Here is a 19,535-nt window from a genome sequence, read left to right on the forward strand (position 1 = left end):
GAAAAAACAAACAAACAAACAAACAAAAAAGTTATCGCTCTATATAATTGTAACGTGTATTCATTTGTAATCATGCATATCCCTACTGGTGCCTGTTTGCTTAATAAAGCCATTTAAAATGCCAGAATAAAACTTTCGTGTTTTATTCAACGTGTCATTACAGAAAAATATTGTTATACATGTATTATATATATAATATTATACATGTTATAGCAGATTCATATTAATCCTGTACAATTGTCATTCTATTGGTTTTCACTTGTAAAGCTAGAACAAGGAATCCAGTAAGAACAGTCATTTTTATGTGTTTAAAAACCACTTGAGATAACATTAAAACACAGAGGAAAGTGAAAAACTGAACCAAATAAACATGTCACTCTGCCGTCAAACCTTGCATGTCTTTCCCCGAACCACTAGAGGCGCAACACATTCACTGGTGTGAATAAACCCTCAAGAGAAGAAGATTTCATGTAGCCCCTGTTAGCATCATCGTGTTGCGAAAATAATTTCTTCGCTACAAACGATTAGTCCGAGAAATATGTCGCTTTAATTCAACCGACAGAGAAAATTATTATAATAAACTGTTATTGTGTGTCAAGATGACACGCTGAATTACTTCCTGGACGCAGGCGTTAGCCCCGCCTTCAGAGAGATTCGATTGGCTGTGTGGTGGTTTTCTCGTTAGCCATTGGCTGTTTGACATGTGACGCTTGCAACATGGATACGTAACAAGATCATGAGTAAGTTGTTTGAGCTTGAATTTGTCCTCGAATATATTTTATTAAAATAACAACTCGATATTTAACGATGGGTGGTTGAAGTAAATGCTAATAACTCAACGTCTAGAAGCGTCAAGCGTATATTTAGGATTTTAAAGAACGATCGAGCTTCTTGCACTACAGAAGCAAATGTGTTTTGTATTTATGTGTGTTTATTATTGACTTTATAAGATAGTGTTTGATTTATTGAGTATTATAACGTAAAATAACACTGTAGATCCACTTACATTACTTACATGTCCGAGGATAACATGTGATGAATAATGGACTCTTGTTTATGGACAGCAAATATGAATATAAACACACAGAAGTAACCTTTTGTAAAGTCAAACGTGTAGAATTAATATTCTGTTGTTGGTTTAAAATGTTATCAATGTTTACCGCAGTCCTCCTAGATTGTGTTCAAATTCCAAAAAGGTTGTTAAGCATTAACTGTTTTGAAGGAATTGCTACCCAATGGTTATACTGTCTGAATATTGAACTGTATATTACAGTATTTTTAATAACTGCAAGATAAGAATTACAAACAACACAAAACGTAAGGAACAGTTTTTGCCAGTATTGTAAAATACTAACAAACTTGAAGGTTTTTTACAGTATTTTTTATAACTGCAAGATAAGAATTACAAACAACACAAAACGTAAGGAATAGGTTTTTGTCAGTATTGTAAAAAAAACAAAAAAAACTTGAAGGTTTTTTATGTGGCGTCAATACATTAAAATAAGTGAGAAGTATAATAAGTTATGATAAAAGAGTTAATTCATACATTAAAGTAAAATAAAAATTGTATTCTGTCAACTATATATATAAAGGTACATTGAATGGATATAAGTAATGGTAGTTAATTATACTTCACACATTAAGTACAAATTATGGATTAAAATTGAATTGCTATACAGTTTTTAAAAGTATAGATGGTCAGTTCAAAAATGTTAAAGCCTCCAGGTGTAGAGAACGTTGTTCAGAATTGAAACGCTGCTCAAGATGAAAGGTTGGACATTGAAGTGTGTGTAAAAACTCTCTTTCTATTCTTCTCTCTTCAAAGGTTCTCCCTGTAAGGTTACTTGAAAAAAAGAAGCAGCAGAAGTCTGAGCTGTGTGGACATAATTTCCTATGGATTCTCCATGTTGATGTAAAAATAAGAAGATGTATTTTGGTTCTTCTGACCCACAGTTTACTCTTTTTTTTTTTTTTGGCCAGCCAGGACCTGTCAACTCTGGGTAGAGCTGCGGCACGTTTGAGGAGAATCTCGGCTCACCTCAGCAGAGCAGCCATGTCGACGAACGCTGCAGACCCGGTGGTCGTCAATGGTGACGGTCCCACTGCAGCTATTCTCATTATCGGAGATGAGATACTCAAGGTAATATTTTTCTTTTCACTTCTAAAATATCTTGAGGAATGTTGTGAACAACTTCATAAACTCCGTCATCCTCCCTTCAAGTTGCCAGAGTTTTGATTTAAACACGAGGTCTTTTGGTTTCAGTCCAATGCCACGTCTCAGCGCTAATATATATGCTCGCGCCGTCCATGATTTTTCTTTAAAGTCAGACCTTGACGTCAACGCCGAGTCCTTGTTTTCGAGACCACTTCAAACCACTCGAGACTTTCTCATCTGGCTCTCAGGGACACACGCTCGACACCAACAGCGGCTTCCTCACCAGAGGCCTGAGGAAACTGGGCGTGGCCGTGCAGCGGATCACCGTCGTGCCGGACGTGACGGAGGTCATCGCCAAGGAGGTGGAGTCGCTCTCGTCGCAGCACACTCACCTGCTCACCTCGGGCGGGATAGGCCCCACCCACGACGACGTCACCTTCCAGAGCGTCGCCATGGCGTTCAAAGAGGAGACGTTTCCTCATCCAGAGCTCTCCAGGCTGGTGACGGAGTTCTTCGGCGCCAAGGGCCAAGACAGCGCCGCCATGAAGCTGGCCACGGTGCCCCGCTCTGCTAAACTCAACTATGGGACCGACCCGCAGACGGGAAAGCCTCTTCGCTACCCCCTGGTGAGTCGTTGATCTGGAGGAGCTGGATTTTCCTAAAGGAATTTTCCTAAGGGATCAATGAAGTTGTATCTAAACCAAATCTTAATCTCTATTTTAGGTATTTTAAACTGTGACCATGAGCTACAGTCGCCCCTCACAATATCACAGTCCACCTTCTGTGGTCTCGCAGATATCGTTATGCACACAGTACTGCAGATATTATTCTGCACATAGTACTACAGATATCATTCTGCACACAGTACTGCAGATATTATTCTGCACATAGTACTACAGATATCATTCTGCACACAGTACTGCAGATATTATTCTGCACACAGTACTACAGATATTATTCTGCACTCAGTACTACAGATATCATTCTGCACACAGTACTGCAGATATTATTCTACACACAGTAGTGCAGATATTATTTTGCACATAGTACTACAGATATCATTCTGTACACAGTAGTGCAGATATTATTCTGCACACAGTACTACAGATATTATTCTGCACTCAGTACTACAGATATCATTCTGCACACAGTACTGCAGATATTATTCTGCACACAATAGTGCAGATATTATTCTGCACGCAGTACTACATATATTATTCTGCACACAGTAGTGCAGATATTATTCTACACACAGTAGTGCAGATATTATTCTGCACGCATTACTACAGATATTATTCTGTACACAGTAGTGCAGTTATTATTCTGCACACAGTACTACAGATATTATTCTGCACACAGTACTACAGATATTATTCTGCACTCAGTACTACAGATATTATTCTGCACACAGTAGTGCAGATATTATTCTGCACACAGTACTACAGATATTATTCTGCACACAGTACTACAGATATTATTCTGCACTCAGTACTACAGATATTATTCTGCACACAGTAGTGCAGATATTATTCTGCACACAGTACTACAGATATTATTCTGCACACAGTAGTGCATATATTATTCTGCACACAGTACTACAGATAGTATTCTGCACACAGTAGTGCAGATATTATTCTGCACACAGTACTACAGATATTATTCTGCACACAGTATTACAGATATTATTCTGCACACAGTATTACAGATATTATTCTGCACACTGTACTACAGATATTATTCTGCACACAGTACTACAGATATTATTCTGCACAAAGTACTGAATATATTATTCTGTACACAGTACTACAGGTATTATTCTGCACACAGTACCACAGATATTATTCTGCACAAAGTACTGAAGATATTATTCTGTACACAGTACTACAGATATTATTCTGCACACAGTACTACAGATATTATTCTGCACAAAGTACTGAAGATATTATTCTGTACACAGTACTACAGATATTATTCTGCACACGGTACTTCATATTAAAATAAATTGTATCAAGCTGCAGATAGTAAAGGCAAAGCTCCGTATTTCTTTTTTCACACTTTTGCAAATTTGTGATTTATATAAACAACAGATAAACTTAACACATCTACAGAAATTAGTTTGAGGCACTAAATATCACACATACCTCACTGATGGTGCCAACAAACACCCCCATGATGCCTTTTTACACACCGCTCTATTTAGTGATAGCGGATTGGTCGCTAAAGTACTGTATTTAAATTCTACGTCTATGTTGCTATGTCGTCAGTTGTGATTGGATGGCTGGGCGGCAAAGCATTAAAGGAGCTGTTCACCCCTCAGGGTGACGTCTCATAAGCAAGGTTGAGTTTGCAAGTTTAAAAAAAAAATGTTTTACTCGAGCGAATAGTTAAACGGTCACTACTTTGCATGTTTTGGGTTTAATAACGTTATGTATCCAAGTTCTCCTCCCTGTCTCTCCTCCTGAGTCTGGTTCTGCTCAATTTTTCTGCCTTATAAAAGCACTTTTTTTCCTCGCCACTGTAACACTGTGATTCGCTGGGATCTGTTTTTCTTTTCTCCACTATAGTCTTACTTGAAACGTAAAGTGTCTTGAGATAACTTTGTTATCACATGACACTTGAGAAAATTGAATTGAATTGAAGTGGAAACGAGTTTGTTTGTGACGGCCAAAAAGAGTGCTTCTGTATAATCTTTTATTATTTGATTTGCTAGTGGTTTCCTGAAATATATATAAATAGTATATTCAATTGTGGATTTTTTTTAGGTGAGTGTGCGAAACGTCTACATATTTCCTGGGATTCCATCTTTGTTAGAAAGAGCGTTTGGTGGAGTGGAACATCTTTTCGCCGGCTCCGGTACCACTTTTCACACGCGTGAGGTAAACGTTATTTTATGTTTTTTATCGATTTAAACGTGTCGTGTTAACTCGGTGTCGATGACTTCAGGTGTTCGTCGATGCGGATGAAACCGACATCGCTCAGGTGCTCACCAGACTTCAGGCCGACTGGGGAAAGAAAGTGGCTCTGGGCTCGTACCCGGACTGGCTGAGCAACTACCACAGAGTCCGCCTGGTGCTGGACTCGGGCAGCGCGGAGGAGGTGGACGGAGCTCGTGCTCAGCTGGTGGACGCGCTGCCCGAGGGGAGCGTCGTGCCTTTGATAACCGACTCGGTGTCCATCGCCCCCGCCGAGGTGTACGGACTCGCCAACACCGGTAGGACCGCCTCGTTTCTCTACCTGTCACGGCATCTTGACAAGGCTCTCGTCAACTTTTTTTTTGTTTTTTATCGCGACAGGTTCACCGCTGGGTGACAAAGTTCAGTCGGCGCTGAAGACGATCGAGGCGGCGCTGGATCAGTACTCGTCAGAGCAGATTTGTGTCGGCTTCAACGGAGGCAAGGACTGCACGGCGCTGCTGCATCTCTACCATGCTGCTGTGAAACGGTAGTGACTCCAAGGATGTTTAATAGAAGCGCAACACATGCACAATAATAATAGGAGTTACATTCAAAAACCCAAATGTATGATCTGCTTACCTGTACCGTTGTCATGGCAACCACTCTCACAGATTCTCAATTTGTGGATTGTGACCTAAAAGTTGAGAGGTTTTTGTTTAGGAAAAAACGTGATAAATAAAGTGTCATACTCAGTAAATACTGATTTATTATTTATTTATTATTTTAATTTAGATTTTGCATTTTAAACAACATCGTGTATAAAAATATAGGAAAACAAGAAAAAGAAATGTGTCCCCTGAAAAAAGAAGTGGGGGAGGTTTAAATATACCTCCATTATTTATTATATTATTTGTAATAATAAACAAAAAACAGTAGTGATGGTCTGATGAAGCTTCATGAAGCAGTGTCATTGTATTCAGAGATTATTATATCCACTAGATGGCGACATCTGCGCCATTTTCCTTTTGTTTTGAACAACTGTTTTAATGAAACATCTGATCATTCTTAAACTGATGGCGCCACCTACTGACCTCTTAACAACATGACACTCTTTAATGAAGCTTCATCAGACCATCACTAAAAGAAAGAAAAATAATTTAAACATTTTAAAGAAAAAAGATTTTCTTCAGTAGGCTGTTTGAGGATAAATGTATACACTTAAACTACACAATTTATTTTCATTATACCGAATTGATTTTCAACAGCAGCATTTTTTCGGCTTCCAATCATATTTTATGTTTCAATACAATTATTTTATTTGAAGTAACATCAAAATATTTACAGAGTTTGATCATTTTTGCATGTTCGCTAGATTGCAGCAGTCTTTAAGTCCTTTGAAGTTAAAGTAACAATTAAATCCTGCGAAATCCTGGCGATGACTGAGGACGAGAGGATACAGTCGACTCCAGCAGCTTTTAAAGCTGATGTTTGGACATATTTTAGTTTCAAAACAACTTTGTCAAGATTCATGTTGTCTGTAAATTCTGCAACACCAGAGTCAAGTACTCGGACAATACTGTACTTATACAATACAGTATTTATACAAATGTATTATCTATAAACTATACATATTTAAAATGATCATGAAACATATTCACAGGGTCTGTTTGTTGTTTTTGTGTTGCAATTAAACTTAACAGACGCTAAAAGAAAAGAAAATGCCATGAGATCCCAGTAATGACTGAGGATGAGAGGATACAGTCGACTCCAGCAGCTTTTAAAGCTGAATTTTGGACATATTTGGTTTCAAAACAAGTGAAAGCAGTTACGACTTCGTCAAGAGTCAGGTGGTCTGTGAATTCCGCAACACCAGAGTCAAGTACTCGACAATACTACGAATATATCCTTGTTACTACAATATTGCAATATATACTATAGGTTGCCATTAATCGTGATACGTCTGGTATCAGCAGATTCTTTCCTATACACACCCCTGGTGTTCTGTAAATTAGTTTATGTTTGATTTAAAACTCAAACAAACAAGAGATCAACATCTTTAAACACTTATTCATGGGCCTAAAATAATGGTTATTCACCAAACAGGAAGTAGATTTTGTGTTTTTATTCTTTAAAGCTCTACTGTCACCAAATACCTGTAAGATATACTCATTTTGTTGACATCCATAATCTCTGTCCCTTATCTTATCTTAAGCACTGACATCTTTATACGTCATAATATCAACATTCATCTTTTATTATTCTGGACCATGAGTTTGACACGGTGCTACATCGTAGGAGGCACGGCGAGTAAACGGTTCCATCTACCCTCCATTTACCCTTCAATGTCCCATCACTCTCTTTTTTTTTTCTTCTGCCACTCAGGCGTTATCCTGACGGTAAAGACAAGGTGAAAGCTCTCTACATCCGCATCGTCTCCCCGTTCCCAGAAATGGAACGATTCCTCCAGGATACCATCAAAAGGTGACGTCCGAATGACGTTCTAGTGTGTCTTCGTCACCGCGAGTACGACTCACCGGCGTGGCCTCGCCCTCCCGCAGGTACGACCTGGATCTGTTCTCCGTGGAGGGCAACATCCGGCAGGCGCTGAGCGAGGTGACGGAGAGGAAGCCGGAGCTGAAGGCGGTGCTGATGGGGACGAGGAGGAGCGACCCTTACTCTCACACGCTCACGCCCATGTGTCCCACTGACCCCGGCTGGCCCGACTACATGAGGGTCAACCCCCTGCTGGTGAGAATCACGGCGAGAAAGAAGTGTTAAAAAATGTGACGGCGACGTGGTTTAGCGTCTCACGAAGAGGACGGGAATGTCAAGTTTGAGTGAGAGGTCTTGATACTTGAATACCTTGATTAAAATACTCGTTAGTTTCAAAGTTACGACCTAAATATCCAAAATATCTATAATTTTCACATCATATTTAACATAAAAAGAGTATTTACATGAATACGTATCATTAGGGAAGGTCAGACCAGCACGGAAATGTGTCAATTTAATAAAAATCTAGCAGAAAAAAAACGACTTCTGTGAACGAAACGATGAATATCTTAATTAAATTCAACACATTTTTGTCCTTTGGCTTTTCTATAATCTGTTTCTTTTATTCAACTTGTGCTGCATTTATTCTTCTTTCAATGACATCAGTAAATAACGAATGAATTCTTCTTGATTTTTTTTCTCCTCATAATGGTGGTGCTGACACCAGAACAGACGCCTCTCATTAGAAAGTGATGTTAAACGCATTAAACGGGGACAATGACTTCATCTTTGCGCGTTTAAATTAGGCTTAAATGATGAGCAGATGTGGCCGACTTTAAATGCAAAAAAATGTCATCTACAGTAATAAGTTGATTTTTAGTGAATAAGCCATTTTAAAAAACACAATGTACTGTATATCAGTTTTATAACTGGATTTTTCCAACATTTTGATCTGCCTTTTTTTCCTCATTTCTTTTAATTTGAAATGTATTGCTTTATTTATTTATTTATTTTTAACATATTCCCTTTGTTATGATTCTTTGTTATTATAATTGAACATTTGTTTATTTGGTTTGGACTGTTTATTTTCTAGATGTCACTTGATATTGAAACAAGTACAAATAAAACCTTTTAAAAATAACAAATCCTTGAAATAAAGTAAAGAAAATAATAAACAAAAATCTTGCTACTAATTTCCAAATGATACCTAAAAAAATGTTTTTTCTGAACAAAATATGTTTTGTTTTTTTCCAGGACTGGTCGTATCATGACATCTGGGCCTTTCTGAGGACGCTGTACGTTCCCTACTGTATCTTGTATGATAAAGGGTAAGAAATATTCCAGGAACCTCCTACGTTTCATAAGTTATCATAACTATAAAAACACGCCTGTGACTAGAAGAATTGCAATTCCAGAAGAAAATGCAGTGTGAATGCTGCATCTGCTGAATCTGTAAACTGAAATGATTGAAAGTATTTTATTAGTATTCAAAGTAAAACTGTGTGGAAACAGTTGAAATGATGGCATGAAGAAGAAAGACTGACGTGAAAACGTAAACTGAAAAAGGTTGAGAAGAAGAAAAAAGAATAAGTAGTAGTAGAATAAGGAGTAGTGGGAGTTGTAGAAGTAGTAGAGTTATTAGTAGAAGTAAAAAAAAGTAGTATAAGTAGTATAAGAATTAGTAGTAGAAATAGTGGAGGTAAAAGAAGTAGAACTAGAAATAGTAGTAGAAGTAGCAGAATTAGTAGTGGAAGTATAAGAAGTAGTAGTGGGAGCAGAAGAAGTAGTAGAGTTATTAGTAGAAGAAATGGTAGAGTTCATAGTAGAAGTATAATAAGTAGTAGAGTATATAGTAGAAGTAGTAGAAGAATTTGTACTATTAGTAGAAATAGTAGAAGAAAAATAATTTGAATTAGTAGTAGAAGAAGTACTAGTAGAAGTGGTAGAATAAGTAGTAGAATTGGTAGTAGAAGAAGTAGAAGTAGCAGAAGAAGTAGTAGAAGTAGAAGCGGTACTAGTAGAAGTGGGAGTAGAAGAAGTAATAGAAGTAGAAAAATAAGTAGCAGTAAGTAAGTTTTATCTTGCCCTTTAAACTATATACTTTAATGAATATTGTTTTGATTGTTTAAGCGCTTTGTGACCCTGGTCTGGAAAAGTGCTATACAAATAAAAATGACTTACTTACTTACTAAGTAGAAGTAGTGTTTTTAAAGTTGAATAAAGTTTCTTGATTTGAGTAATTGAATGTACGTTAAGTGGAAGGAGTTGAAAGATGAGTTGAAGATTTTTACCATTCAAGTGATTGTGGGGAAAAAAGGGTAGAAAAAGAGGAATAGAAGAAAGAGTAGAAGAGATAAAAGAAATCTAGAACATAGCCTGCATTTATGGAACGAGCAAAATTGATCAAAGTCTGAATGGTTAAAATCAGATAAAGAGTCGGTACAAAATTTAGGTCAGAAGATCAAAAGTGGATCATCATTCACACAATTACAAGAATAAAGTCATATATATATATTTAAATACACAACAACACGATTAATAAACACCATTAATAGATAAAGACACTGATTTTTGTATTCCCTTTGAAAATGCTTTTTTAAAAATATCTAACAGTCATCCAGGTATTATAATTTTCTTCCGCTCATCACCTGGTACACGTGTGCGCAGCTACACCTCCCTGGGCAGCATGGACAACACCTGCAGGAACCCGGTGCTCCAGGTGGTGGACGCCCGGGGCGTGACCCGCTACAGGCCGGCGCACCAGCTGGAGGACGAAGACGAGGAGCGGAACTCTCGAGCGTGAAGACGTCGGGAGAAGAAGACCTTCTTTTATAAGACTCATAGACCTGGAGAAGACGCGGATCAATATGAAAAAAAAGGTGTGCGAGTGTTTGTGTTGCTGAATAAAGCATCGATCAGTGTCGTCCCTCGCTGTTGTCATGTTTCTATTTCGGGGTCCCTCATGCAGAGCGTCTTGATTTATCTCATTCACGGATCCATTCGTCTTGTTTTTGTTGTTTTTTTCTCCCCTAAAATCCAATCACGACCACCTGCCCCGGACAGACGGCCTCCGTCCCAACGTATGAGTAAATAACTCGGTTCTCTGACTTCCATCTGAAGGTCAAGGTCACCAGCAGGTTCTTCCATCGACCCATCATCTCCTTGTAGTTCTCCTGGTGGACCTCACGGGCGCGATGTTCTCACGTTTTTCCATTTAGCAGGCGGTGATTACAATATATTAACCTCCTCTGTTCCCAGACATGATTGAATCCGAGCTCATCGATCCTCTCTCTGGAGATTCGTCGCGCGGGTCCAGGATCGATCCAGGACGATCTAATAAAGCGCGAGGCTTACGAGGCCACCGCAGGTCCCTCCGTCCGCCCCCCGAACTTTATTAATGATAACAGTAATACAAGAGGCGGTGGAGTGAGGATCTGTAATCGGGGAATCTAATGGTTTGTGTTTTTTTTAGCTGCTGCCATAAATAAACCGAGATATTGTCTGCGATGATGATGTTTGTGTGGATTTAAGTGATGCTCTTCAGGCTTCAGGTCTTCCTATGGAGCAGTGTCCAGGGACATATGAAACGACAACAAATGCATGAGCAATAGAACCTTTCATGTGTGAAACATGCTGATATTTTTGTGTACAAACCTGCTTTTTCCACGTGCACGTGCAAACTTTCATTTACGCACCTGAAATTTTTGGCAATTTCACCCAAAACTTTCAAGAGCATATCAGAAACTTTTAATCGTTTTGTGTGTGCACCAGAAACTTTTGCAATTTCTACAGAAACTTTTGCCATTTCGACAGATAATTTTGAGATGGACCGAAAAATGTTCACCTGTGCACCAGAACACTTTGTGTGAGCACCAGAACATTTTTTGCAATTTCACCAGATCATTTTGAGTACGCAAAAGTTGAGTTTGCACCAAATAGTTTCACATGTGCACTAGGTAATTTTGTGCGTGCACCTGAAACTTTGTCAATTTCATCAGATAATTTCGAGTTTGCACCGAATATTTTTTACCGTTGCACTAGAAAATGTTATGTGTGCAACAAATTCTATGGCAAATTCACCAGATAACTTTGAGTTTGCTCCAAATATTTTCACATGTGCACTAGATAGTTTTTAGTGTGCACACAAAAGTATTGGAATTTCACAATAAACTTTATTCGCACCAGGTAATTTTGTGTGCGCACCAGAAACATTTGCAATTTCACCAGATAATTTTGAGTAGGAACCAAATATTTGCACGTGTGCACATCTTAATATAGCATGTGCACCCGAAATCATTGGAATTTCACAATAAACCTTTGTAATTTTGTGTGCGCAGCAGAAACTTTTGCAATTTCACCAGATCATTTTGAACCAAATATTTTCACATGTGCACTAGATAATTTTGTGTGTGCACCAAAAATTATTGGAATTTCACAAGAAACTTAATTCGCACCAGGTGATTTTGTGTGCACACCAGAAACTTTTGCAATTTCACCAGAAACTTTTGCAATTTCACCAGAAACTTTTGCAATTTCACCAGATTATTTGAGTTTGCACCAAATATTATCACATGTGCACTAGAACATTTTGTGTGTGCAACCGAAATTTTTGGAATTTCACAAGAAACTTTATTCGCACCAGGTAATTTTTGTGTGCGCCACAGAAACTTTTACAATTTCACCAGAAAATTTTGCAATTTCGACAGATCATTTTGAGTTTGCACCAAATATTTTAACATGTGCACTAGATCATTTTGCGTGTGCAACCGAAATTATTGGAATTTCACAAGAAACTTAATTTTCACCAGGTAATTTTGTGTGCGCCACATAAACTTTTGCAATTTCACCAGATAATTTTGAGTTTGCATCAAATATTTCCACATGTACACAAGAATATTTTGCATGTGCACCCGAAATTATTTGAATTTCACAAGAAACTTTATTCGCACTAGAACATTTTGCGCGTGGACGAGAAACTCTTCAATTTCATCAGATCATTTTGAGTACAAACCAAATTTTTTTTTTATGTGCGCACCAGAAACTTTTACAATTTTACCATACATTTTGAGTACGAACCAAATATTTTTTTTACGTGCGCACCAGAAACCTTTACAATTTTACCATACATTTTGAGTAGGAACCAAATTTTTTCACGTGTGCACAATAAAATTTTGATATGCACCAGAAACTTTTCCACTTTCACCAGATAATTTTGAATTTGCACTAAATATTTTCAAACTTGCACTAGCTAATTTTGCACGTGCACCCGAAATTATTGGAATTTCAAAAGAAAATTTATTCGCACCAGGTAATTTTGTGTGCGCACCAGAAACTTTTGCAATTTCACCAGATCATTTTGAGTCGGAACCAAATATGTTCACATGTGCACATCTTAATTTAGCATGTGCACCCGAAATTATTGGAATTTCACAATAAACTTTATTCACACCTGGTCATTTTGTGTGCGCCGCAGAAACTTTTGCAATTTCACCAGATCATTTTGAACCAAATATTTTCACATGTGCACTAGATCATTTTGTGTGTGCACCCGAAATTATTGGAATTTCACAAGAAACTTAATTTGCACCAGGTAATTTTGTGTGCACACCAGAAACTTTTGCAATTTCCCCAGATAATTTTGAGTTTGTACCAAATATTTTCACATGAGCACTCGATAATTTTGCATGTAAGTAAGTAAGTAAGTCATATTTATTTATATAGCGCTTTTCCAGACCAGGGTCACAAAGCGCTTAAACAATCAAAACAATATTCAATAAAGTATATACTTTAAAGATCAAGATAAAACTGATAACACAACAGGAGTTACAGAAAATCAAGGAAAAGCCTGAACAAATAGAAACGTCTTAAGATGTTTCTTAAAGGAGTCAGTAGATCCATCAAGCGCAAAGAGAGAAGAAGATCGTTCCAAAGCTTAGGAGCAACAGCCTGAAAAGATTTCTCTCCTCTGGTCCTGAACCGTGTGCGAGGAACCATCAGTAGATTCTGATCCACAGACCTCAGAGCCCGAGCTGGGGTGTAAGGCTGGACCAGATCAGTTATGTAAGGAGGAGCCTGACCATGAATGGATCTGAAAGTAAGAACCAGAATTTTAAAGTTGAAAGAAACTGGAAGCCACTGAAGAGTTTTAAGGATCGGAGAAATGTGAGTTCTTCTACTAGAGCGGGTCAGAATTCTCGCTGCAGAGTTTTGTATCAACTGCAGACGAGACAGATCCTTCTTTTTAAGACAAGAAAACAAACTGTTACAATAGTCCAGACGAGAAGAAACAAACGCATGGATTACAAGCTCCAGATCATGTTCCGACAACATTTTCCTAAATTTAGAGATTTTTCTCAGTTGAAGGAAAGTTTCTGGTCAGTTTTCTGCAGTCTTGCACTAGAGACATGCCTTTATCAAATACAACACCCAGGTTTCTCAGGCTCATTTTGACAGACTGACCTAAGTCACCCAAGTACTGACTCAACCCTGGAACCTTATCATCAGGAGCAATCACCAGAGTTTCAGTTTTGTCCACATTTAGCTGCAAAGTGTTTTCACTCCACTGTTTGATTTCTAGCAAACAATTGACTAAGCTGTTCAGCCTCTGGGGCTCAGTTGGATCAACAGAGCAGCAGAGCTGGATGTCATCAGCAAAAATGTGATAAGAAACATGTGGAAATCTCTGAATGATTTTACCGAGGGGAATCAAGTACAGCAAAAACAATAAAGGACCCAGAACAGAACCTTGAGGGACTCCACACAACAGATCTGCCGATTCATTCGATTCGATTCGATGTGCATTTGAAATTATTGGAATTTCACAAGGAACTTGTAAATTTCTCATGTGCACCAAGAACTCTCGCATGTGCCCAAAAACCTTTGCGTGTGCATTAAAAAAACTTTCGCATGTGCACCAAAAACTTTTGTGTGTTCACTAAATAATTTGACTTGTGCACCAGGAACTTGACAATATGTTTGATATATATACAGTATATATATACATTTTTTATTGAGGTACGTCAATAACATGATTCCAAGCTGTGCATGTAATGCGTTGAAACTGTAATATGTTGCTTTAAGACGCATGGCAAGCGAAGCTGCAATGTTGTTTATGATTTTCAAACTTTTATGGGAGTTTAAGCGAGAAGATCAGTTCCAAAAATTGCTTTCACTTGAGCTAGCTTCGGGTTATTAGCTGATGCTAGCTGTTTTAGCTACGGTTTAATCCTAAATTATTGGGACATTTAGTTCATCGACCCAGATTGCTTTCTATAACCAACATCTATTTCAAGCAAATAATTTAGTTTAGATGAAAATTAAGATAATAGCAACTTGGCTACATTGGCGTTAGCTAGCATTGGCTAACAATCTGTTCACTGCATTCGCATTTATCTTGTTGGAAACTGCCGTAGGAAATCAATTATCAGGATTATATTATGAAAATAAAGCAGCAGAAAGTCCACTGATAAAGAAAACAACCCTCATTGTCATTCTTCGCCACATTTTCCCGGATATTATCCTCATTTGTTTGTCTTGGTCGTTTGTCTATGAAACTGCAGTAGATGTTCTAATAATAGTAGCAACACAAAACAGATTCATTTGAAACACGTTTAAAGTGCAACTGTCATGGATATTAAAAACATCGCCTTTAATTTCTGTCGATAAAAATGAATAGAAACAGCCTTAAAGGTGGGGTAGGTGTTCCTCAAAACGTCGTGAGTATACTGCAACGTTCCCTGAAACCGAACCAGTGTAGCTACACATCTACTCACTAACATTCCGTCATCATTGAGAGGAAGCAGTCGAACTTGATTGACATATCAATTGATATTTTCAGATGAGACCAGAAGTCCCGAATCTTTTCGACCTGAGGATGATAAAGATGGTAATTGATAATAAAATAATATGACATTTTACCTCTAGCGTGCAGCTCTTAACCCCAACTCACCTCCTTAACTTCTTCCCATAGAACAAAAAAACTAATCAAATTTCTTCCACTTCTATTGCGAGCCCGAGAAACTTCCAAATTGATTCCGACGTCCTGGTATTTTTAGTTATAATTCTTCTCTTTGTTCCAACGTCCTTCACGGTTTCCTGCTGATCTTTTTTAATCTCCCCCGCAGGTTCTTTCCGTCGTCGCTTTATCAATATTTATCTTCAAATCACTTCCTTCCTCCTCCGACTCTGACCTGAATGAAAAGTCTGATTGTGGCACCGGAGCCGAGGTCAAAACCCGGAGAAGAAAATAGCATCTGATTAGAGGGCGCTGTGGTTTCTTTTTTAGTGTGCGATCGTTGCTGCTGCTTTTTTTTTTTTTTTTTCCCACTAGGACGACGTCTTAAAAAAATCTTTAGTGACATTTCTGTCGGCGGTTATTATTATTTTCGCTTCAGTTTAATCCTCGCGCAGCGGTCGACGACCGCAGACGCTAACAATGATTAACAATTAAAAGCTGGAAACGATTGAAATATCAAACGATAATTAATACTTTTCACATCGTAGACTTCGGAATTCAGCTATTATTATTAATGTAATTACATATATCAATGAAATAGTTACATTTACACAGTTTTTACTTACAGAATATGCTTGTTTTAAACTATGAAATGAACAGTATCAATTACATTTTTTTGTCATAGAAAGAATATTCTATTTTACAGTAGTTAACGATAGTAAATTCATATACATTTTCATATAAACTAAGGTTATTTTTAATTTAAAATGTTTTTTTTTTAGGGAAACGTGAACATTAAAACTTTTCCTAACTGTAAAATCAACAGTATCAATACATTTTTTATTCAATGTAAAGAACTAAAATGTTTGAATATATATATATATATATATGTACACTGTATATATATATATATATATATTAAGTAAGTAAGTAAATTATATATATACAGTATATATATCTTGTATATATACAGTATATACTGTATATACTATATATATACTGTATATATATACAGTATATTTATAGTAAGTAAGTAAGTTAATGATATATACTGTATATATACAGTAGGTATATATACAGTAGGTATATATATATATATATATATATATATATATATATATATATATATTCATATACACATTACATAATAGCATGTAGGGATGTGTGCTGGAGTCGACTGTATCCTCTCGTCCTCATTCATCGCCAGGATCTCGCATGATTTCGTTGTTCCTTTACCTGCAGAGGATGTAATGACTGTTGCCATCTAGTGGACGTAATTTTAATTTTAACACAAAAATGAAAAAAGCTGTTTTGCAGATATTTGCATGTTGATTGTAAATAAAAATATAAAGTTTGTTGAAATATAGAGTATAAGAAAGATTTAAAAGCCAAATATATATGTATGTAATTTTTAATGTATTATTTTAAATGAATACAGATTAAAATAAATTTGGAATCGTGGTGTTTAAGTGAATAAAAATGAATAAAAAAATAAAGTTTTAAGTTTTATTTCATCTGAATCACAAGATACATGTCGAATTAAAAAACATGATTCCAGGAAACACTATCTCTCAGATGAATATATGAATATAATTCTTTCTTCGCAAGACTCCACGACCACAACTTAAACATCCCGGCGTCTGATCCTGGGACGCGAGCCGGGGTCCTGGAGCCTGTGATGCTCTTCTTTGAAGGAATCTAATCCAATTCTTCTGCGGCTCCCGGAGCGCCATGAGACAGCGACTCCGTCCCGGGAACGTCGCTTCCACTGGAAGGATGAATAGACGCTCCTTTGTCAGGAAAGACAAGAGAGACCTTTTGAATCGCTGCAAATTACCAAACCCTGTGAATGTAAAACCAACCGAGCCGATCATCGGAAATAGGATGTTCGCTATCAAAGTGTGACATTTTTTTCCAGGGGGGGATGAAAGCCAGAGGAACGTGGATTGAAGAAGATTTCTGGGCTTGTTGTCAGTGGAGTGTGACTGACTCGGCTCATTTGAAAACTGCTTTTTTTTTTTGGGATGTTGAAATAAAAGACGCTCTCGTAATCCCGAGTTTGTCACGAGTCACAGTCCGGCGGACCCCCCGTCCATATCGGCGGCGACAGCTTGAAAAACTGTCTCCGGACTTTAATGTACAGAAGGACGTCGACCACAGTCTTGACAAGATTAGAACTGGATTAAGAAACTTTTCTTGTTATTTTCTACAGTTCTGGACCAAGAAACTATTTGAGTTATTCATGTATTAATTTACTTACACTTATCTATCGGCTAACTAACACTGCTAGGCTTTGTTGCTTGAGTTGCATTGCTAAGCTAACGTTTAGTTGCTAGCTTAGCGTTAGCTTAGTTGCTTTAGTTGCAGTGCTAAGATTACGATTATTTGCTAGCTTAGCGTTAGCTTAGTTGCTTTAGTTTCAGTGCTAAGCTGACGTTGAGTTGCTGGTTTAGAGTTAGCCTAGTTGCTTTAGTTTCAGTGCTAAGCTGACGTTGAGTTGTTAGTTTAGCGTTAGCCTAGTTGCTTTAGTTGCAGTGCTAAGCTGATGTTTAGTTACTGGCTCAACGTTAGCTCAGTTGCTTTAGTTGCAGTGCTAAGCTGACGTTTAGTTGCTACCTAAACGTTAGCTCAGTTGCTTTAGTTGCAGTGCTAAGCTGACGTTTAGTTACTAGCTCAACATTAGCTTATTTGCTTTAGTTGCAGTGCTAAGCTGACGTTGAGTTGTTAGTTTAGCGTTAGCCTAGTTGCTTTAGTTGCAGTGCTAAGCTGATGTTTAGTTGCTGGCTCAACGTTAGCTCAGTTGCTTTAGTTGCAGTGCTAAGCTGACGTTTAGTTGCTACCTAAACGTTAGCTCAGTTGCTTTAGTTGCAGTGCTAAGCTGACGTTTAGTTGCTAGCTCAACATTAGCTTATTTGCTTTAGTTGCAGTGCTAAGCTGATGTTTAGTTGCTAGCTCAACATTAGCTTATTTGCTTTAGTTGCAGTGCTAAGCTGACGTTGAGTTGTTAGTTTAGCGTTAGCCTAGTTTCTTTAGTTGCAGTGCTAAGCTGATGTTTAGTTGCTGGCTCAACGTTAGCTCAGTTGCTTTAGTTGCAGTGCTAAGCTGACGTTTAGTTGCTACCTAAACGTTAGCTCAGTTGCTTTAGTTGCAGTGCTAAGCTGACGTTTAGTTGCTAGCTCAACATTAGCTTATTTGCTTTAGTTGCAGTGCTAAGCTGACGTTGAGTTGTTAGTTTAGCGTTAGCCTAGTTGCTTTAGTTGCAGTGCTAAACTGATGTTTAGTTGCTGGCTCAACGTTAGCTCAGTTGCTTTAGTTGCAGTGCTAAGCTGACGTTTAGTTGCTACCTAAACGTTAGCTCAGTTGCTTTAGTTGCAGTGCTAAGCTGACGTTTAGTTGCTAGCTCAACATTAGCTTATTTGCTTTAGTTGCAGTGCTAAGCTGACGTTTAGTTGCTAGCTGAATGTTAGCTCAGTTGCTTTAGCATTGCAACTAAAGCAACTAATGTTTAGTTGCTAGCCAAAACAAACAAGATCTGAGGAAAAAAACCAAACTACTTGTGTACGTTGTCAAGTGCTTTTGGGGTTTGTTTTTTGATCAATATTAAATTAAAAGAAATTAAACTGATAATAAAGTTAAAACATTTTTGTAAAGATAAAGCAAGACCCCCACAATCATCCCCAGAATTTAAATTAAGTAATAATAAAAGAAAATACATTCTTGCAAAAAAATCATCCTCAATCCATATTACATCGTAGCATGTAAGGGGTGTGTGCTGGAGTTGACTGTATCCTCTCGTCCTCAGTCTTTTCTGGGGATTTCGCAGGATTTTTTTGTTCCTTTGGCTGCGGATGTAATTGCCAGGGGACTGAAGTTTAATTTCAGTGCAGCTGAATATCAGTATGGTGTGAACAAAGAACGCTTAAACAATCAATAAAGTATATACTTTAAAGGTCAAGATAAAACTGATAACACAACAGGAGTCTCAGAGAATAAAGGAAAAGTCTGCACAAATAAAAACGTCTTAAGATGTTTCTTGAAG

At 37.6% G+C, this 19,535-nt stretch overlaps 1 protein-coding gene across 4 annotated transcripts; it reads left to right on the plus strand.

Annotated features, from left to right (window-relative positions):
- Window positions 1-673: 673 nt before the first annotated feature.
- flad1 (flavin adenine dinucleotide synthetase 1) lies at window positions 674-10,472 on the plus strand. Of its 4 annotated transcripts, none has more exons than XM_087812539.1 (11): window positions 674-740; window positions 1,826-1,912; window positions 1,981-2,140; window positions 2,404-2,781; window positions 4,918-5,031; window positions 5,099-5,366; window positions 5,449-5,596; window positions 7,432-7,530; window positions 7,608-7,797; window positions 8,797-8,870; window positions 10,210-10,472. In XM_087812539.1, exons 2-11 carry the CDS (start codon window positions 1,905-1,907, stop codon window positions 10,343-10,345), a joined length of 1,575 nt encoding a protein of 524 aa, XP_087668665.1. In that variant the 5' UTR covers window positions 674-740; window positions 1,826-1,904; the 3' UTR covers window positions 10,346-10,472. The 4 variants fall into 4 exon arrangements, with proteins under 4 accessions (XP_087668665.1, XP_087668668.1, XP_087668666.1 ...); XM_087812542.1 differs by having other exon boundaries at window positions 676-740; window positions 1,985-2,140; XM_087812540.1 differs by lacking the exon at window positions 674-740 and adding an exon at window positions 779-820.
- The last annotated feature ends 9,063 nt before the right edge of the window (window positions 10,473-19,535 follow it).

The sequence above is a fragment of the Callionymus lyra genome, chromosome 17 (genome assembly GCF_982586985.1).
Source record: "Callionymus lyra chromosome 17, fCalLyr1.hap1.1, whole genome shotgun sequence".
Taxonomy (NCBI): domain Eukaryota; kingdom Metazoa; phylum Chordata; class Actinopteri; order Syngnathiformes; family Callionymidae; genus Callionymus; species Callionymus lyra.